At 39.9% G+C, this 20,839-nt stretch overlaps 1 protein-coding gene, 1 long non-coding RNA gene and 1 pseudogene across 2 annotated transcripts in view; 2 read left to right on the top strand and 1 right to left on the bottom strand.

Annotated features, from left to right (window-relative positions):
• Nucleotides 1-693: 693 nt before the first annotated feature.
• LOC146504684 (uncharacterized) lies at nucleotides 694-14,356 on the bottom strand. Its single transcript, XR_014877954.1, has 3 exons — nucleotides 12,594-14,356; nucleotides 5,319-5,752; nucleotides 694-1,470 (listed from the first exon to the last, which is right to left on the bottom strand). It is a non-coding gene; the product is annotated as an uncharacterized LOC146504684 (long non-coding RNA).
• LOC146504683 (unconventional myosin-Ic-like) overlaps nucleotides 5,710-20,839 on the top strand; it is a 59,148-nt gene continuing 44,018 nt past the window's right edge. Inside the window, 1 exon segment of the mRNA XM_085184750.1 lies at nucleotides 5,710-5,916. Coding sequence (XP_085040876.1) covers nucleotides 5,827-5,916 — 90 coding nt within the window. The 5' untranslated portion in view covers nucleotides 5,710-5,826.
• LOC146504685 (uncharacterized) lies at nucleotides 5,912-8,040 on the top strand (annotated as a pseudogene).

The raw sequence follows: 20,839 nt of genomic DNA, 5'->3' as shown, positions 1-20,839 counted from the left end.
TGACTGAAGAACCATCCAAGTCTGGCAGTGCAGCAGCTGCTCTAGAGCCCTCTACAGTTTGAATCCGGCACTCACAAGAGATTCTTTCAAATCACTTTCTAAATGACGTGTTTCAGAAGCACCGAGGATCAATCACAGAATGAAAAATAGACACACAGATATGGTGACATCTAGCTACAGAGGTTAAATCTGTTGTATTCCCAGCTGTTAGTTTATCCTTCAGGATACGCATTTTTAAAAAAGGTGGGTTTTAGAAGCTATTTATACAACACTATGGTCAAGGAAACATCCACTTTCTGAACTACTTACCCAGCTTACTTTGAAGGGGATGGAGCAATTTGGGTGGACTACCTACCAGGCTACCCAGATAGGTAGGTATAAAGCTAAAAGTTGTGGATAAAAGAACTTTAAAAAAAGATGCGCCTGGTTAAAACTAGGATTAGCTACATGTTAAGAATGAAATATTAGTGACATATAAAAAAAAACCCTGCTAGATAAAACTGATTTATAAATTATTATCTGAAATAAATATTGTTCAGTTGTTAGATGTAATGGGAAAAAATGACTGAAGTAGATAAATGTACAAATACGCACATATTTTTAGAACCTTTAGGTTAAAAAAATAAATCACTGAAATTTTTGTTATATACAGGTTATATACAAGCTAAAACTAATGTAAAATGATTACTCAAAATAGAGGTTAAAACAAATGTATAAAATGATTAGGTACAAGTAAGTTATGGATTATAAAATGGATTATTTAAAAAAGTAATAATCTGATTTAATTCATAAGTGGAAAAATAAACTAGCAATAGCACTTTATTTTTTGCTAAAAGTAAATGGTGCAAATATTTTTGTTAAAAGTAACCGATTATGACTAAAATAATAGTGCTGGCTATATAGTTATAGCATATAAAATTAATCAATAAATTGTCAAACTAATAAGCTAAACATAATGAAGAGATTGTTGAAACTGCTAACAGTAACAACATGTCCAAACACTGCCACAAGCTAGTATTTAATAAAAGACAAGTGGCATGTAGCATTCATTATTCAATTTTCTTATCCGAGTCACTGGGTGTGGTGTGGGTCATATAAGCCTTGACTGTCAGCTTCCAACAGCACCTTTTTATTTGTATTTTATAGATCTGCCTGCTGAAACATGAAACCTCAAGAGGGCAGCAACTTCCAGCTAATCTGACAATACATCACTCGTGCTAAAATAATTTCCATATTTACACAGGTGATGGAAGTGCTATAAAGGAAAAATATGTCAATAGTTTAACTTTCCAGTAATTATGTTTGAAGACAGTGTTCTCCAGAGGGAGTGTTTTGGCCGTCGTGTCAGTGGCTCCCTCTTCTACATCTGCAGCCTAATCGGCGTCCTCTAGCTTCCTCTGCCTTCCTGTGGAAACTGGAAACTGCCAGCATTCTGTTGTCGGAGCAAGATTACTGCCCGCAGAGTGGGACCTGGGGAACAAACGTCAATGAAATATTATGGACTTCCTCTTCGACTGTAGAGACAGTTGTTATAAATAGCTAGGATTATTTTCAGACAACACTTGTGAGATTTACTCAGCCCTGGTCTGATCTGGTCTGGGCTGAGCCTCCGCGTGGGATCTGGTTACAGGACTTGGCCTGCAGTGCCCAAATGCCCTTGATCCATGCATCTGTAAATACTGTACGTTTACACATGTGTACACAACGACTTGCAGTGTCACAAGTAGGACTGAATGCAGGAAATGCATGTTGGCTAAAGTAATATAAAGTCCCATTATATAAAAAATCACAAATATAATAGATGTGATTCAGTTGCTAATGAAAAGAAAATGAAGACAAACAATGATGAGAAATGTAACCAGTGACAATAAAAAGGTGTAAGTTGAGAGACAACACATGAAAAGGTGCTGGGGGGATGTTTGAGCATGGCGAAGAAATATCATGGTTATGGGCCATAAAGAGGGGAATGTGAACAACATCAAAGGAATCTGAACAATAAATATTATTAAAGATTATATTCAACCTGCCATGCCAATGGAATCAAAGATGTGTAAGACTTTGGTATTTTTATATTTAGAATTTTTTGAAAACTCCAAACTACAAGAAAATCATAACCACCACCATCAACAAACATGGTCAAAGTCATCCAAGGATACTCTTGGATACTCCTCAGATCCAAGAATACTTGCAGGAGTTCTTGTTTTTAGTCAATTCTTGACTAAAAACACTATAAATTATTTCAAAACACATTTATTTCATATAAAAGCAGATATATGATGCAATACATCTTCCCCAAAACTGAAATGTCATTTTTCAGGTTCAGAATTGTTACTTTAAAAAAAGTTAAACATTGTAACAAAGTTCCTTTTAGCTAACAGATAGTAGATGTTATTTGTATCCATTATGTTTCGCTATTGCTTTATACATAATACTAAAACTTTTGCTTCCTTTAATAAACTTATTTATAGCTAACCATATCAAAAGGTTGTGTTTCACATATTTAGCTCAGAGGCTTTAACACAGTTTTTAAGCTTTTATGTTAATGAAATGAATGAATGAATTTTATAACATACAAAAAAGCCAGTAAAAAAGTAATATTAAATATTTTGCATAGCCTAACACAAACTTAAGCCCACTCATCAAATTCATTTTAACTTAACTCATCACTTAACTTATCACTAAATTAAAAGGATGCAGATTATTGGTTTTATCACAGCTGTAGGTGGGCTGAGTCAGAAGTCTTGGCCTGGAAAATCCCAATATTATACTCTTCGAGAGGAGTCACCTTTGTCATATGATGACTTACCTTCAGACTGTTGTAGCAAAGGAATCACACAGTGACACAAACACTACACACATATGTATAAAAAAGATAATACATCATTAATGTAAGACGGAAAAAGTGGCTTTGTATCCGCCTTACCTTTCAGTAACCACTGAGACACTTCTCCGTGGCAATGGAAAGGAAAGCAAGGAAGTTTAGTCTCCACAGTGAGAAAACGGATATGATGATTTAAGCAGGAAAATATGAAAACAAATAATTACAACCCTTTTGTGACCTAGACTTACAGTAACAGGTTTTTTAACTGCCGTGTCCTCATCAGTGAAGATCTAATTACAGTTGATGGAATGGCAGGGATTAGTGTGTTATTCTACAGTTCTTACTTTACTACCAATAATCTGCATTTGTGACCACTGTGCTCTGTCTTTTCCATTTTATTTTCCTTTTTAACAGTGTGTTTTCCTTGGAAGTCAATCACTTTGAAAGTATGTGTTCTAAAATAGAACTGGACAGAGACGTCTCAACTCCAAGATTGTGTGTAGGAATGTTTGTGTGCGTGTGTGTGTGTGTGTGTGTGTGTGCGTGTGTGTATCAAGGCTACAGATTTCCTGTTGATGCCAAGCTGTCAGAAATGCCTCCAGCTAGGGTCAGAGGTCAAAGGATGTGTGTCTCTGTCACTTCCCCTCTCTTAACACCAATGTGCAATGCCCCTTTGCAAAACACAGGACATACAAATCCTGTGTGAGGCTCATGCTGAAAGATATCCCTTTTTATGCTACTGCTCATTAATTATGTATAAAAAAAAAACTTTTATAGCGCAGGACTAAGAGAGATAAAAGCTGAATACTCTCAAGACAGACCCCTCTATGTGCTCTAAAGCTATCTTTTCTGTGGCTTGGCCATTCACCACACATATTATGATGTGCCCAAGTAACTGGATGTGACCTGTGGTGATAACAGTGAACCAACAGGGTGTGAGGGGTCTGGAGTCATCAGACAGTTTAGGAAGATTATGCGAATGATGCATGTTTATCTATCAGATTGAAGCTGTTTATATGCTTCTGTCTCACATGCACCAATGCTCGACTCCAGTGTCAAACATTACCCCTTTACCCCTGGAAGCATTCCTTCTGAGGAAGTGCACCACTATGAGAGCACAAGTCCCTTATTTGTTTTTAGAAAGCCAGCGATGCAAACGCCTGCCACTTGTGTGCACTGTATATCCTTAGAGAAGCACAAGTAGGTTCCGTCATGCACACGCTCAAACAAAAATGCATCTCTCTCACACATACGTACACACTAAATCATCTGGGTGGGCATTGTAAATGTCTGAAGCAGGATGCTGTTTCTAGAAGGAAACCATGTTTAGACCAACCCTGTATGTGTGTATGTGTGTGTGCATGCAGTGATTAGTTATGTAACAGGAGCCAAAACCATAGGTAGCCATTTTGGGGTAAAATGTAGTTCATTTAAAATAAGAATTATAGCAAAAATAATGTTAACTTAAATCAATGAAGAAACAATCACATGTTGAGGTTGCAACACCTTACAAAGTATAAAGTATTGGCTAGATGGTAAAAATAGACAGCTCATTTGTTATTGATGAGTAGTAAAAACGCCAGAAGTAGTGAACAGTTGAAATTTTGGGGCATATTTAGTGCGTATATATATCCAGCTAAGTATAAAATAGCTTAAAGTAATTGACAACCTGCTCCTAGCTAGCTAGATTGGTGAAATATTAGCTAAAAGCAATGGTTTAGTTGGTAGGCAAAAGCTAATTAAGCTAATTAAGCTAAGTTACCTCATTGCAAAGGGTAAAAGGTTAAATACCAGTAACAGAAAGGTTAAGAAAATGTTAGCTAAAAGTAGCTTTTATTTAGCTAAAAGAGAGAGAGGTTAAATCCTAGCTAAAAGTAAAAGGTAAATTACTGATAGTGTTCAAATAAATGCTAAAAGAAGATAAATGGTAAAAAGAGCAACATTTTTTAAACTAAAATGAAAAGATAAGTGAAAAGTTTAAACGGTTCAAATCATATAATAATATGTTAAATAAATAGTTTACTAGCTAGCTAAAATTAGGCCTAAACAATAGGTGAAATATAGTTCCGTTAAGGTAAGAAATTATAAAAAGACAAGCCAAATATATTGTATAAAATAATGATTAAATAGTTTAAATATAAGTGGTGTATAAATCATAGTGAAAGTAGATAATTTGATGACGCATCTCTGAATTCTGTCACTCCAAGTAATATCCTACAAGTGGAAACTTTGACCTGAATGGAAAAACAAAGAACAATTTCTGTCTTTTTAAATTAATGGCATTAAATAGTCTAACGTGTAAAATCTGCTTAAAATAGCAGGTTCAAGACAAGAGATAGGGCATTTGTGACTGAGGCAAAAAATGTTAAAAACCACTGATCTAGACTTTTATTAGCTAGACTTATGTATAGTTTATTTTATTGAAGATACGAATTGATTTACCACTCGCTATGAGAGCACTTTTTTTTTTTTTATCTAACTAAAGACACATACTCACATGCACTTGTAAAACAAAAGACACATATCCTCTGTAAGTGGCATCCATCTTGAGTCAGGCTACGTACTATATCCTTCCCGTGAATTCAGCCAGAGAGGCAACATCCTCTGGCTGCATGAGAGGAAGCTCGCCTCACTGTGACTCTCCGCTTTGCAACAGGTAACACCCCAACCTCAAATCTCTGTGCCAATGCTTGTAAACTACTATCACTACTGTATGTCTACTGATCCTCGTGCCATGAAATAACATTTCTCTATCAGGTAAGGGCTCCCACTGAAAGATACTGCATGTGGTTTCTTTTCATTTCAGAGAGAGATTTGTGATCTTGCATGCATTTCAAATGAACCTACTATCTCTGATAGCTGCATTTTAACTTCTCTTGGGATGATCTTCTACGCACGTTCTCTTTCTGCTCAATCTTAGGAGTTGCAATTCTTTGGGGAGGAACAAGAAACACACACACAAAAACAGGATCACTTTAACAGAAGCTAAAGGAATAAAGAAAAAAATGATGGAACTGAAGATCCAGCTGATCCCGACAGGGGAAATCATCCTTTCTCCAGGGAAGAACGGAGAAAACCACTGCCACAACTGCAAGGTCAGTTTGCATACACACTGTGACCATGGCTGAGGCCAGCTCTGGAGTCAGATTTTTCCACTCATCTTTCATTCCAGAGGTTTTATGCGGCTTAGTGGGTAGACATAGGTGCTGACACAGCTGAGGTTATAGGGTTCATCTCCCACAGGGTTGACATTGAGAAACTTTTACATAATTTAAGAACTGTAAATTGCTTCAGAATCTGCTGTCTGTGGTGATAAATCAAATGATCTGTGGTTAGTAAATGCATTTAAATCTTGCTTGGCCCTGAGCAGCGCTCTCCGAATTATAAAACGCATTACTCAGAGGTAATTATGCATGTCAAACCAGGCTGCCTCTGTAATTTCGGGACACGTTAGAGACATCTGTACTGTGTTACAGAACAAGACTCATGATGCTAAGTGTTAATTAGAGTGAATAAGAACCCTCTTTAAAGAAGTCACGGTGCTTTAAGTAGCAATTTGACATTCATAGTGTCTTCCCTAAAACGTTCTTTGGTGATACAAAGGGCATTTTTGGATATTTTCAGTAAATACCAGCACAGTTATAATATTGTAGGAGTGTGCAACATTGAGTGTAAAAGGTTTAGTGTCAGCCCTCACATAATTAATTATAGAGAGGATGTTGTGAGTCAAGTAACCTCACTGCATATGATGCATTTGAAAGCTGCTACATCCAATGTTTATATGCTAACAGTAAATTGATTATAGAGCGGCTTATAGAGAATTTTCACCAGACTCCCAGTTCCCTTCAGCTCTGCACAGAATTCTTACCCTGTTTTGGTTTGAAGGCCAAATGTTTAATGTTCTCCCGTTGTGCTGCTCGAAAAGTCCAAAAGCAAAGTTACCAACTAGCTGGTGAGCACAGGCAGGTATTTCCAAGTAAAGGTGGGTGAGCACCCACAGCAGGGCTAAAACAAAGGCAAATATTGAACTTGTTTTTATCAGGTGGTACAAAACCATCCCCAACTTAATAATGACACTGGGTCATATTGTAGTATCTGGAGGAAGTGGAAACAAAGGCACTTGGCTCTTTTAAAGGGACAGTACCTAACCACTGGTACAGATATGTTGATGACACCTGGGTCAAAACCAAAATCCAAGAAGTAGAATCCTTCACTGCTCACATCAACTCTGTGGATAAAAACATAAAGTTCACCAGGGAAGACACAAAAGATAACAGTTTGCCATTCCTGGGCTGTGCCGTGAGCATCAAAGAGAATGCGAACCTCAACTAGTTTTAGCGGAAGCCCACACACATGGACCAGTACCTCCTCTTTGACTCCCACCACCATCTGGAACACAAACTTGGAGTAATCAGGACCCTACACCACCGGGCAGAACATGTTCCTTCTAAGCCCAAAGGGAAAAAGAGAGAACACACACATGTAAAAAACTGTGTGAAAAAAACTCCTAAATACAAAATTAACAACGTAGTTTATGCTGTACAGCACAGCGGGGAATGCTCAGACCTCTACATTGGAGAGACCAAACAGTCACTTCATAAACGCATGGCACAACATAGAAGAGCCACCTCCACGGGACAAGACTCGGTGGTCCATCTGCATCTAAAGGACAAAGGTCACTCTTTCCAGGATGCCACTGTTCACATTTTGGACAGAGAAGAGAGATGGTTTGAAAGAGGAGTGAAAGAAGCTATCTATGTCCACTGTGAATGACCATCTTTGAACAGAGGCTGTCCTGGCTTACAACACCAACTGTCTGCCATCTATAATCCAGTTTTGAGATTCCTTCCAAGATGCCTTAACGCCCACTCACATCCTGGGCCATTTGACCTCAATAAGTCACATGATAGGATGGGGCTAGGTTTCACCTGAAATCTTGGCTGATTGTGACCCACACCCGTTTTCACACCTTGGCTCATGTGATTAGGTAGAGGATCAATAGGGGGTCCATGAGCCTCTTGGGGCTCTTAGAACTGAAGAAGCTTCTTGGATGAGAGGTGACACGTCTTCAAGAAACTCAAAGAAGTCCAGACGCTTTTCTTTCCAGGCTTCTTAGACTACGATAAAATGAATGACTGAGAATCTTCAAAGACATTTTCCTAAAAACAACAGTACAGTAAAGTACAAATAAAATAAAGTACAGTAATGTAAAAAAAAAACCAAAACGTATATATATATACAATCTGAACTAAGGCATAAAATGAAATATCCTGTCTTCTTGGAAAGCTTTCTTACATTAGTAGGAGACAAAAAAGAGTTTTTACAATATCATATCCCCTGGATGAGGTAGATTTGGTGTGTCTGTGTATATGTGTTCATGTGTAAGTGTTTTTGTGCATGTCTGTGCATTTAAGTGTGCCTGAAAGCCTTTAAAGGACCATATGACAGGAAAGCGAGTGTATCAGCATTCTCTCAGATTTGGCCTGTGCTTTGATGCAACGTTTCCTGTTGTAGAAAATGGAAGTTATGATGGTGTAGATGTTAATAATGTCAATAATTAATGTTAATAATAATTCAGCGTCCAGCCTAACAGCTCCAGGTCAGTGGCTCTGAGTTTTACTGGCCCATGTATATTTTTACTGGTCTGCGTAAAGAGAAAATTCTTATTTATCTTAAGTATTAAATATTAATATTAGTACACCCCATGCCCCCCTTTAGACTCACCCCTGCTTGGTGTAGGTATTACAAATAGAAAAATAGGATGGCTGCCATCAGCCTTCAGCAAGCTGTCTAATTTAAATCTCACATTGGAATAATTTAACAGTTCATCTTGTTTTTTATAATCAATTTATCCAAGTTAATCGGTGAATATTTGTAGCTTTACTAGCAAGCCTAGTTAAAAATTAGTGCTAAATAACGAAGGAAGAATTTCAATCTCCAAAACTGAAGTAGAAACAGAAATTGTCTGTGCCGTAAAACAGGCCATAATGTTAGTCGGATAATCCTCTAGAACAAACAAGAAAGAGGTCCAGTTCAGTACCTTTAATTAGCAGAGAGGAGGCCAAGTAGACACAGTTGTCGAGCAAAGCTTCTGTGCTCCTACGTTTAACACTTATCAGTTTCCAAATGGAAGGAAGGGGAAAACTATCTATAGAGAGCAAAAACTTTTTGTATTAGGGTGTAAACATGCCTTTAATGGTTTAAAGTTTGGCATTTAAAATGGGAGTCTATTCCTCGCTTTTGAAGCCTGTCTCAAGTGGCTATTAGAGGAACCGCAGTTTTTGGCAGTAGCCATAGCTTTACATGTAGGTGAGCACACACAGTATAAAGAAATATGCCCAGACTCTGAAATAGACTCTATATGACGTGATTAACACATTTCATTTACATTTCAGCAGTTCATACTGTATGTGCTAAGCTTATATGTAATATTAAATATAGTTGTCTACACATTGAATGGAATTAGCTTCTTTTAAAGCAGTACCTTTATGGGATAAGGTATCTTTTGGTAAAGTGTAAGCACTGACAGACACAGGTTTCAGATTTCTAGAAAGAGAAATGTGGTGTGGTTAATGCAGCCTGCTGCGTGCTGGTTTGTAATGACTGGGGAGGACTGGAATGTACCGTAGCCTGGATGGGAGGAAACGACAAAGACATTCCAGTACATGGCTTCATTCGTTCCCCTTCCCACATTCCTTAAAGGTCAACTCACCCTGTGTCTGGGTACATGTGAAAAGTGTACGTTCCCTGACCTATAATGTGCCTGTCTTTCGACATCAAAAATTGACACCTACAATCACAACACAGCACAGCAAAACTCAATTAGTCTGACGGTAAATTAATTCAGCATGAACAACTATGTACTGACTTTACTGATGAAGTGTGCAAAATATTCAGAACATTTATACAGTTCAAACTTTCCATAGATAATGCTTTCCCCCCTTTCTGGAAGTCTGGCAGCTGGTCAGTGAATGCTGGGATCACACTGAGTTTGTAGGCTAATGTAGGACCTTTTTGTTGCATTACAGCAGATAAGTCAAGTAAACCTTTTTGGTTTTTGTTAAGTGAAATCAGAACGATATGGTGTTAACTGATCCTGGGAGAAAAGGAAAGATCAAGTGTGCTGCTGTTTGTTGATTTTGGAAGGGAAGTGAAGAGGAGACAGGGCTGGGCCTGAAGGTAAGGGGCCAGTGTCATGACCAGCTCTTCTGCCCATCTACTCAACGCCAACAGGATATAACGTGTGTGCGTGTGTGTATGTGTCATTAGTAGCGGGTTGTTTGAGGCTGAATCGATCACTCCCCCCTCTGGCAGTGCAGTCACATTACAATTGAGCTCTTGCTTCGTCACCCAATTAAGACTGAGGTCACCTTCACATGAGCACAGTGCATAACTGCAGTAATATCTTATACAAAGTCCAGTGCAGGGGATTCAGACCTGGAATGTTTAATTTATTAGAGAAACAGAGTACAGTTAGAGTTTATCATCTAAGCTCTGAGCTCATCACTGACTGCACTTGTGACACACATAGAAAATGGGGAGTATTATGCTGTCAGAGCCTACATGTGTATGGTGGGATGGTGCAGTTTTACTAGCAAGCCTAGTTAGGGGTTCACAGAGCAGGCAGCGACGGAGGGCAGCAGTGGCACTGGCAGGTCAGAGAGAGATGGAAAGTTTTGGTGCTTAAGTGTACAGCCAAACTGCAAGGGTTCAGCTGTATGAACATGTTTAGCTGTCAAGTTTTCCCAATGAATATTCTTCAATGAAAATCTTAAAGGGTATGATTATACTCACATCTAACCAATAATGTTCATTATTGGTCTCCTCTAGAGTATTGGCAGGTGAAAACAACCCTTATTTATCTTATACTTAGTGCAGGAGCTCCATTTATGTTATCTTTTTCTTATAAATGATTCAAATATTAAAAAATTGAGTCTGTCCCTTGCATAATCAGCTAACTTTTTTAATAACTAAAAGGCATGAAAAATGTGTTTTTATCTTATATCATTATCTGAGTTACAGGCCCTCACAGGGGTGGATGAACATTTAGCAGTCTTTGGTTTGCACCAGATTTTCTAGAATTTCTGAGCCTCATAACTTTGTATTGCATGCACAGGAAAAAGCTTCAGTCTTTTCATGTTTATCAGGACTAGGGGAAGAGAGAAAGCATGAGTGACACAAGATATGACAGCTGTGTCACGTCTGGACGATGCTCAATTATAAGTTATAAAAATCAGTTATAAAAAACAAACAAACATAAAAAGTGCAAATGAAATATTTTCAAATATACATCATGACACTGACTTTCACTCATTCATAAGTACAATAATTTAAAAAAAAATCATACTTTTTTAAAAACTCCCAGTAAACCTTTTATTCATTCTCTGCTTCAGCTACTCTCAGTGTTGTATCTTAAAACTTCTTTTTTGTGGATTTCTTTCTTACCTGAAAAAACTTGGGACAATATGTAAAGTAAAAACAGAATGCAATGGTTTTAGAAACTCAGAAACCCATATTTTATTCACAAGGGAACATAGAAAACATGCCAAAATGCTTGAACTGAGAGATTTGACTGTTTCATGGGAAATATTAGCTTATTTAGACTTTGATGGCAGCAGTACATCTCAAAAAGCTGGGACAGGTGGCAAGAATTGGCTGAAAAAGTAACTGGTAAGAACATGTGCTATTTAAGTATAGGGACACACCGGGGACCCTCAAACACAGTATTAACATAGTATCTCTTACTGTATTTTTAATCAAAAACCTTAAACATAATGGATAACCAATAGGTTAATTTTAGTTATGTTATTTTTAGACTCATAAATCATCAGTAGAAACACAGCTGGGAAAATATAACTTCCGAATTGGTGAAATATGAAAACCATTTGGGGTTGTTTCATTTATGAACTGCTCATAAAAAATAAGTGCTTAAAAGCTGGATCCAACTAACATGGAACTTGTTTTGGAGGAAGAGGCAGCAGACTTTAGAGTCTCCTGTCACGAGGTAGAGCTGTGAGTGATGGCGTGCAGGTGCAGTGACGCCTGTTTAGACAGCAGAGGGTACGAGAACCCCGTGAAAACGACGAGAGCCGCTCAATGGAACCGCTGAGGTGCAGTTTGCCGCTGAATGGCCGGCTGGAATAGCACTGGTTAGCGGTTCCTCCAGACTCAAATATCTAGCATGTTCACGTCTACTTTTATGTCTGCGCGCATTCGTTTTCTACCCCACCCGTTCGAGGTGCCGATGGATGAACTTTTAACCCGCTCAGAGCTCAGATGGGTGGACAGCAATAAATGGCTATGAGTGTAGTTTGCGATCTCCCAGAGAGTTTGGCTTTGAAGTGAAGGGATCTGGTTATGATCTTCCAATTCACGAAAGCTGTCTGTGTATCATTCCTCATTTAAGCCTTTAGTCTCTGTCAGCTCACCACGCTGCCATTTATCAGGCTAGTAAAAGCAGACATTGTTTTGTTTTTTTAATTTCTAATGTCCCAGAGACAAGAAGATAACAATACCGCCTTTAGAGTATTAGCAGGCAAATCATAGTGTACGACCTGTCCGAAAGAAACTCATGACTCCTACGGGAGCTGTAGCAGGGTGGGTTTTTGGTTAACTTCCTGGTATTACGCGGCTGTGCTGTCCTTTGATGACAGAAAAATAAAGGAGAAATTACCACACCACTCCCATAGAGTTTAACCCCCGACAACTACGACACACTGGCAGTTTGTTTCATACTAGCATATCAGTTCACGAAGCATGGTGTAACTGATACCTGCAGTCCAGGAGAAGCCTCCGCGCTGAGGCAGAGCCCACGGTTGGAGAACTGGGAGTGGTGGTGGGAGGGTCAGGAGAAACCCGGCACACAGTACGTTACCTACTGACTAACAGTGACCAGTCAGTAAGTGGAGTGACTGACACGGCGGAGAGACACAACTCCAAAACCTCGAGCGGTGGAAGTGAGTGAAAGAAAAGCGGCATAGCGCGTTTGACCTCGGCTGTTGTAAGGTAAGCTTTCATCCAGTTTAAACACAGATTTTAAGCTAGGTGCCTCCCGCACGCTCCTCGGCAGTTCCTCTACTGTGCTAACTGTTAACTTTGTCTCTTTCCAACCTCACGGCTGCTGTACTGGTTACAGCTGTGATACCGGCCACTCTCTGCTCAGTAATTCGTGACAGTGCAGCATGTTTGAGTGAGTGGGCTGAAAGTCCCCGTGTGCACCATATGAAGAGAAGCTTTTCACCAAAACTCCAATGTAAAAAAAATAAAAATAATAATAATGTGGGGTTTAAACGCGACACAGCCTGTTTGTGACTCATTTTACGCAGTTAAACCATACACCAAGACTCGCAATACAGCAGCAGGAGTCGTATTAATGGACAGTGTGGTTAAAGCGGTTAAACGCGGTTATCTACCGCTGCTTCATTGTCTGTCATAAGTAATATATTAAATTGTGATGCATTTCAGCTAACCTAGCTAAGTGCTTAAGTTCAAAGTTTAAACATGCCCTGCTGGTGTGTTGCATATATACCGGTTTAAAGAATCAACATTACATGTGATTATTTTAAGTGTCAAGTGAAATCCAATACGAGACCCTTTTTTTTTTGTTTGAATGAAGTTTGGTCTGGCATTCTCTCCTCCGTCCTCCGTCATGCGTACACTTGTGTAGGCTTGCATTTTCTGGGAGCTGGCTCACTGGCGTTCATTGAAAAACAGTGCTGTGGACTTTTAGCCACGTAGTGATTTGGCCTATAGCCCACAAAATCAAATCCTTCAGGTTGGGGTTGTCTTTTTATAGACGCGAGACAGACACAGATTAAGACCGCAACTACACGGTTCACGTCACAGGCTAGCACACCTGATGCAAGCAGAAGGTGCTGCGGTGTTAATCATTTTAAATGAACCATCTCTTAATGGAGCTTTAAGAGACCCTGTGTATGTGTCAGAAGACGCTGGACTTGTGCCGAGAGAGAGTGTCTGCAATTGAGGAAGGGCTTGGTCCACAAACCTGTCCACCTGTTAACTTGTGTGTGGTTTGGAAGAGGTAAACATAATGCAAGCACCTGGCATGTAATGCAGCCCACAGGTGCTGATGGCTGTCACGGGATGAGAAATCTGACCAAAAAATACTGAGGCAGTGTTATAAAACCATTATGTTTTTATCTTTGAGGAAATTGTGTTTTGGCATCTGATCTGCTGAGCTTCATCTTGATTAGAAGAGAAGTTGATTACCCACCCAGCAGAAAGGGGAACGCAAAATAGCCTGTGCTGTAAGTTAAATAAATGCATGTGTAGACAGAAACCAGAAGATAGAAGTTCAGACAAGTGAGCCAGAATGGGCGGGATAGTCCTCCAGGGGTCAAGCTGCAGCAAGACCAGCTGACCAGTTCCTTCAAGGTCACCTGAAGGGCAGGGCCTCCCTGTGCTGACTAGCATGCTGCAGCTGCTCCTCAGCGTCCTGTTAAAGTGCTCTAAGTTTGATACAAGCTCCTTTTTTAAATGGCAGCTTGTAACTGGAGACGATTAGCCCTGAAGCAGGGTTGTACTGATCTGCAGGGTGGTCTAATTTGGGTAGCTCTTTAAAGAAAGTGCACATGGTGGAATTTTCAGCGTGCACAGTCTGCACAATTATTCTACTTGGCACAAAATGCACATCAACGTGCTGCAGTCAATACATTTTTCCAAAGCAGTTCCACCAGTTGTATACTCTGTGGTCAGTCACGTTTAGCTGCAGTTTCCATTGGGCTGATGTGGGTAGAGGCTTGAAGGCAGTTCTTCCCTTAGCGCTGTACTGCCGGCTTTATTTTATTTTAATGGGCTGGGCTTTCGGAGATATTTTGGTTCATGGCTGAGGCCGAGTTGTGGTGAGAGTGAAGTTTGGTAGTTTAGGGTGAGGTTGGGCTCTTCACTGGATGTATTCCTACTTCTGCATGGCTGGGTGTTTTCACTTTCCCACTTTAAGCACAAACACAATGCAAGGGTTTGTGAAATGTGTGCGTGTCTTTTTTTAGATTATTAAGATAACGTTATGAGCTCAGTTTTTTTCCCATGCTCTGTTTTAATTTCACATCTAATTCTTACATGGATTCACACGAGAGGAAAAAGTTTACTGGTCCTGGCTTGTTCTTTGCCTGTTTGTTTATCTGATCAAATACTAGTCATGCTTCCCTCCACATTGTTATGGAAGTTAGTAGATTCCTTCATGCCAGATTTCTGCTGCCAGTTTCTGCAGTGCATTGCAGTGAGACCAGATGGGTTAGGAGATTGCCTGGAGCTGAATAAATATTGAATAAAAAAGAACACTCGGCGACTCCCACTTTGAGCATTTTGTTTTGGCGGATACAGGACCTGCTGTTGATGGGGTGAAGGTCTTCCCTGGCCTGTAGTTGCTCAGCTGCATGTCACTGCAAAGGGCACACCTGACAGCCTGGCTCTTAGCCAGATCACTACCATCCGCTATACAACAGGAAGAGAGAGGAACGCATGCATGTGTGAATGTGTGATGTGTGTTGATACACGCTAATGTACTTAAACTTTGCTATAGGAAATACTCACTGTGTGTGTGTGTGTGTGTGTGGGGGGGGGGGGGGATGGAGAGGAATTTCCCTTCATTAACCTCATAATGTCAACTTGTCCTGTCAGACTTGTTGATGTCAGCAAATGGGATGTGTGTTAAAGTTACGGTTGTCATGGTAAAGGGAGGGTAAACTTGAATGACAGAAATGTACAAAACATTGGGTTTGTGGGCGGGAATACTGTCAGGGCCCATGCACAAGTAATGCCTCCTAGGTGACTAAGCTGCCTGCATGTAATGAGGTTTGGGTTAAGTTAAAAAAAAAATTAAATTAACTGCCGTTTTTGTACTGAAGAAATTATTAGTTGAACTGTTGACTGTATATAAAAGATGGATGTAGACACAGTGGCATCTCCCATTGTTTTCTAGACTCTGCCCTTTGAAGCCTCAGAGTTAGCTGGCACGTTATTTATTTCTCAACTATAAGTGACCATGTTTGCACAGGAGGGTGGAGTGCTTAGTTAACAACTAACGCTAGTGAGCTTGGTTGATAAGCTGCGTCAATGAACAAATGTGATGTACTGACACATGATAATGATTAAAGTTAATGCTGCAGTTTAAAAAAACAAAACAAAACTGAAGCAGAAACTTCTTGCATGGGCTTTCACATACAGCATACCTAATATTTGTTAAATAATTTCATCAAAGATGCCAACACAGTCAAGAGACTCGATACTAATGGAAGTGAGCTCTAGTAGACGTTGGCTGTGTTGGTCATAGTATTAAACTAACTTTGAAAAAAAAATTGTAAACACGTTACTTTCACCGCTGATGTTGGGCATTTAACTCACTGAAGGCAACATTGTGAATGCCCACACATGAAGTTTTTTTTTCTTACATAAAGATATTATGGAGTCGTCAATAAGAGGCAGTGGTGGTATATGCTTTTTTTTTTTCTTTTCTTGCGAGTAGTTATATAAGTTACAACTCATGTGTTGTCTATGTATGGTGATAGAAAACTGAAGAATAAGATGTGACAAGTCACAGATCACGGTAAGTGATAATTAAATAGAATGAGACTGAGTTAGCAGTGCTCGCAGTGTCTGGAGGTTGTTTAGATGACGACTACCACTTGTTTGCATGTGGGAAATGAAATCAGACCTTGAAATGGGAAGGTGTTGGAGATGCTGGAGGGGAGCGACTATTGATCTACCCTTGGGCAGACAGACTGTTGGAGACAGAGAGCCCAATAACAGATTAACAACAGCCATGTGGGCTGGTACAATCCATTTCTATGGTTGTAGACTTTCTACATGCAGAATAAACTTTTTTGTTTCTCATTTCACCACGACTGATTTCTGGATAAGCAATCTGTGAACAACTAGCAATGACTGTGTGCTTGTTTCTTAAAGGTTCAGATTTCAAAGATTTGAAATAACAGAATTGCTGTAAAAGCTGAAGTGACTGATTGATAGATTTATTTTTTGTTAATGCAGAAACTTTGTGTAGTTGAAGCACTGGATTAAAGAAAGTATTCAAAGGAATTCAGTTAAAGTTGAAGGACCAAAAGAAAGTGTAGATCAAAGTCATTTGAATTTTTTCCCCCAGTTGTTCCTGGTTTTTTGAATAAACTTGGAAGCCGATGTCATTGTAAGCATCAAAAGCATTGCAAGTACAATTTTCATGAACACTGACATTTGCATGTTAGAACCGCTCAGGTTTTTCATGTCATTTACAGGTTAAGACCTTAAAGTCCCTGTGACGTTAAAGTAGACCTGTGATGCTATTCCTGGCATGGGTACTATAAAAGTACTAAATGCTCTTGTTAAACACAAACAGCATTTCAAACAATGAGGTCTGCATGTGCACAAGCATTACCTGCGGGCCCAAAGCATGAACTCGGACAGATTTCTTTCTACTCTTGGCTCTGTGTGATGAGAACAGGTATCCTTATATGGTCAAATGGCAAATGGCCTGTATTTGTATAGTATTTACTAGTCCCTAAGGACCCCAAAGCACTTTACACATTCAGTCATCCACCCATTCACACACACATTCACACACTGGTGATGGCAAGCTACATTGTAGCCACAGCCACCCTGAGGCGCACTGACAGAGGCGAGGCTGCCAGACACTGGCACCACCGGGCCCTCTGACCACCACCAGTAGGCAACGGGTGAAGTGTCTTGCCCAAGGACACAACGACTGAGACTGTCCAAGCCAGGGCTCGAACCGGCAACCTTCCGATTATAAGACGAACTCTTGAGCCTCAGTAAATGCCACTTGCTGTTAAAATTGACAAAAAAGAAGTTGTAATGTTTGTTCAAAAGAAAATTGGCTGAAAAACTGGATGTCTGCACACACCAAAGTTCTCCACTAAACATCTTGTATCAGTGAAAGCACAGCATCACAGTTAATGTCATTTACCTTTGTCACAGAATGATCTCGATGAAAAGATGTCAAATAGACAGGTAAGACTGCAGTAATTCATGATTTTTGTCTAATTCTTCATCTCTTTAACAAAATCATTTACATAAAAGTGCTTAGACTCAGTAGTGGGGTAAACATCAGTGCCATTTCAGTGTAACACCAGTCAGTCACTATAGTTAGGGTTAATCAGAATGAATCTCAAATAGTGAGCGACACTGCTCTCTTTATTGTTGCTGCACCACTTTACAGTTTGATGGTGTTTGTTAGTGTTAGGGTGCTGGAACCCTCTAGCTGAATGGAAGTAATGAGAGCTTGTCTCTGACAGTGAGTCAGAGTGTGTTACCTGTATGATGATGACTCGCAGTCTCGTAGGGTATGTGAGTACAGTATGTGCGCCTGGTTAGTTTTAGCTGTGGGCAGCTGCTTTAGCATTTCCATGTAATTCTTTCCCACATCCCAAAGCTTGACGAGTGGTACAGCGAGCCCCGCCCTGCTGGGAAAAAATGCTATGAGTGACTGCATCCTGCTTCTCCTCAGTATTACAGCCTTGACTGGTGTGTGACTGGAAACCACCCTGGACATGAGTCAAAATCCACACCAGCTTCACTGCCATTTTTGTACATGCGGTGTGACTGTAGGAGATGGGAAGTCCTCAAAAGACTGAAAGTTGAATGCTTGAGTTTTATTATTATTTATTGGTCACAGTTCAAGTGTATTTGATGTGATGAAACAGCAAAAAGAGACAGACTGATGCCTGCTAACAGCCCTCAGTCACATCTGACTGGTTGAATTCGACTAAGTAAAGAACTGCTCATTCATGTTTAGTTGCACAGTGCTGACTAAGTTGCTTCCTAATTCTGTTCTGTTGTAAACAGCCTCACCTGCACACCTTTACTCAGATTAACCCGATGATACAAGCTAAAAAGGTAATCCAATTTCCTCTGCTCTTGCACTTGTTCAATGTGTACTGGCAGGCCAGAAGGAGAGGAGCTCTGTGGGTGTTTGGAGGATCTTCTGCTGTGTAGTTCTGTTGTAACATTTTGGGTCATTTTTCTTGGACTTTAAAGCGTGACTGTTTGGTTTTCAGAACCCTACTGGATTTGGCTCAAACGCTTACCTCCAGGTTAAACACAACAGTTATAAACGTACAATAATAGATATTTATTTGAATTGTACTCTGGCTCTGCCGCCCACATAAGCAGTAGGTAGGTGGTCTGAGGAACAAGAACACTCTCCTTGTCCTTACACTGGGCAAGTCAAACTGTGTAAACCATCCCAAAATAGGCCTAGAACATTTACCTTTTTAGTAAGGTGCGTGCATGTGTGTGTGATCTGCCCTCCTTACTCTAACAACAGGCAACCAAAGCTCTCTGGATCCTGCTGGGAACTTGCATGTGATTATGTCCACTCCTCTCCTGGTTATGTAATGTTCAATATCATCTGTCATTGTTAAAGGCACACCTACCTGCTCTGTGTTTGCTGTGACATAACACCAAAGGCAAATCTCGGTGTTTGTTGAAAAAGCGTTCATATTGCGTGTCAGTGATTGTGTATGCCGATGGGCATGGGAGCAAATATCAGAAAAATTTAAAGCTTTTCCCAGCTGTGCAGAATTCAGACAGGCTCAAATTGTAGCCCCTCCCTACTCAGCACCCCTCTTAACTATGATAAGATTCAGGTTTACTATTCTTAGCTCACTGCATGACTCATTCAAGTCAGATGTGTTCACACTGAAATTTGAGAACGAGGCATGTTTGTGTCATGTGAAACTGGAAAGCAGATGGAAAAGAAAAAGTCTGAGGAAAAAAGAACTTGATGAAATTCCTTCCCAACACAGTTGCTGCCCTTTGGTTTAGTAAGCTGCCTTATTAAGTACACCTGTGCCTAAGCGGTATTGGACATAACCCCGAAATTTAAACCTCATCGCAAAATGCATACATGCTAAGATTCTTCTCCCTGGGTCCATATCTTATATCTGTCTCAAACTGTTAATTGACAGATTTTATTTCTTTGTTTTTTATGGTTTTGTGACAGAATGAACTCGTATCAAGTGTAAGAACCAAGAAGGACAGCTACATGTATCAGTATTACCTGAGATCACTCTGTTTTTTTTTTTTTTTTGCTTGGCTCCAGCCTTTATTAGTTTCTGTACGCTGTCATTGTACAGTGTCTGGTAATGGTAGTTCTTGCTCTGCTCTACAGCCCCATGAACCAGATCCTTACTTGCTCCACCTTTTGGTTGGAGTTGACTTCCAGCTCAGTTTTTTAGAGAAGGACTCTTGCCACCAATAGCAGTCGGAGGTGGGGGAGTTGGAGTATGTCTGACCGTGAGGCAAGGTCCTTGCTGGGAAAGCAGCAGATCAGTGATCACTACAACATCAGCCTGGCCAGTGAACCAGCTAGTGAGTAAACTTAAAATAGGAAGAGTTGAGCAAAGTATATAATATTGTTCAACTGTGTAATGTGAGAATAGTGCGGGTAATTGTTTAGTAAATTCAAAGAGTGGGTGTGTGTCATATGGCGTGGCTCTTGAATGCGCTACCCTCCCCTAAACCAAACAGGGTAGTCCAAGTAGTTAGAATACCTCTGATGCCAGAGATTCCCCCTTGTTGAGCTGTTGAAAGAGAGGACCTGTCTGCCCTGATTCTCCCAACACTGCCCAGAGTTCATGTGTGAAAGCAGGTTAACTGGAAAGCGTGTATAATAAGAGCCTATCCAAATCTCCCTTGACTACCTAGATAGCTTATCATTAGTCTGTTCTCAAAGTTCTGGTATCAAAGTTCACCAATAAACCACATTCACTATAAAATTCAGTGATTGTTTTAGTATGCTCTCATATCTGTTGTACTAGCCACACAATAATTTATATAGTGGCTTTCATGAAAAACTAATTTCAAATAAGTGTTGCAGGACTCTGAATACGCAGCCCAACTTACAGGAAAGAAAGTGTGTGTTTGTTTTCATTTGCCTGGAGTGTGGTGATAATAGGCTGTCCTTGGGTAAGTTTTTGAAGGCTTCTCTCTCTCCACCTGCTTGTTAACCTTTAACCAAGTCTTTCCATGGAGCTTTGATAATGT

This window comes from Neolamprologus multifasciatus, chromosome 14, assembly GCF_963576455.1.
Source record: "Neolamprologus multifasciatus chromosome 14, fNeoMul1.2, whole genome shotgun sequence".
Taxonomy (NCBI): domain Eukaryota; kingdom Metazoa; phylum Chordata; class Actinopteri; order Cichliformes; family Cichlidae; genus Neolamprologus; species Neolamprologus multifasciatus.
This window is presented reverse-complemented; position numbering and strand designations above follow the sequence as displayed.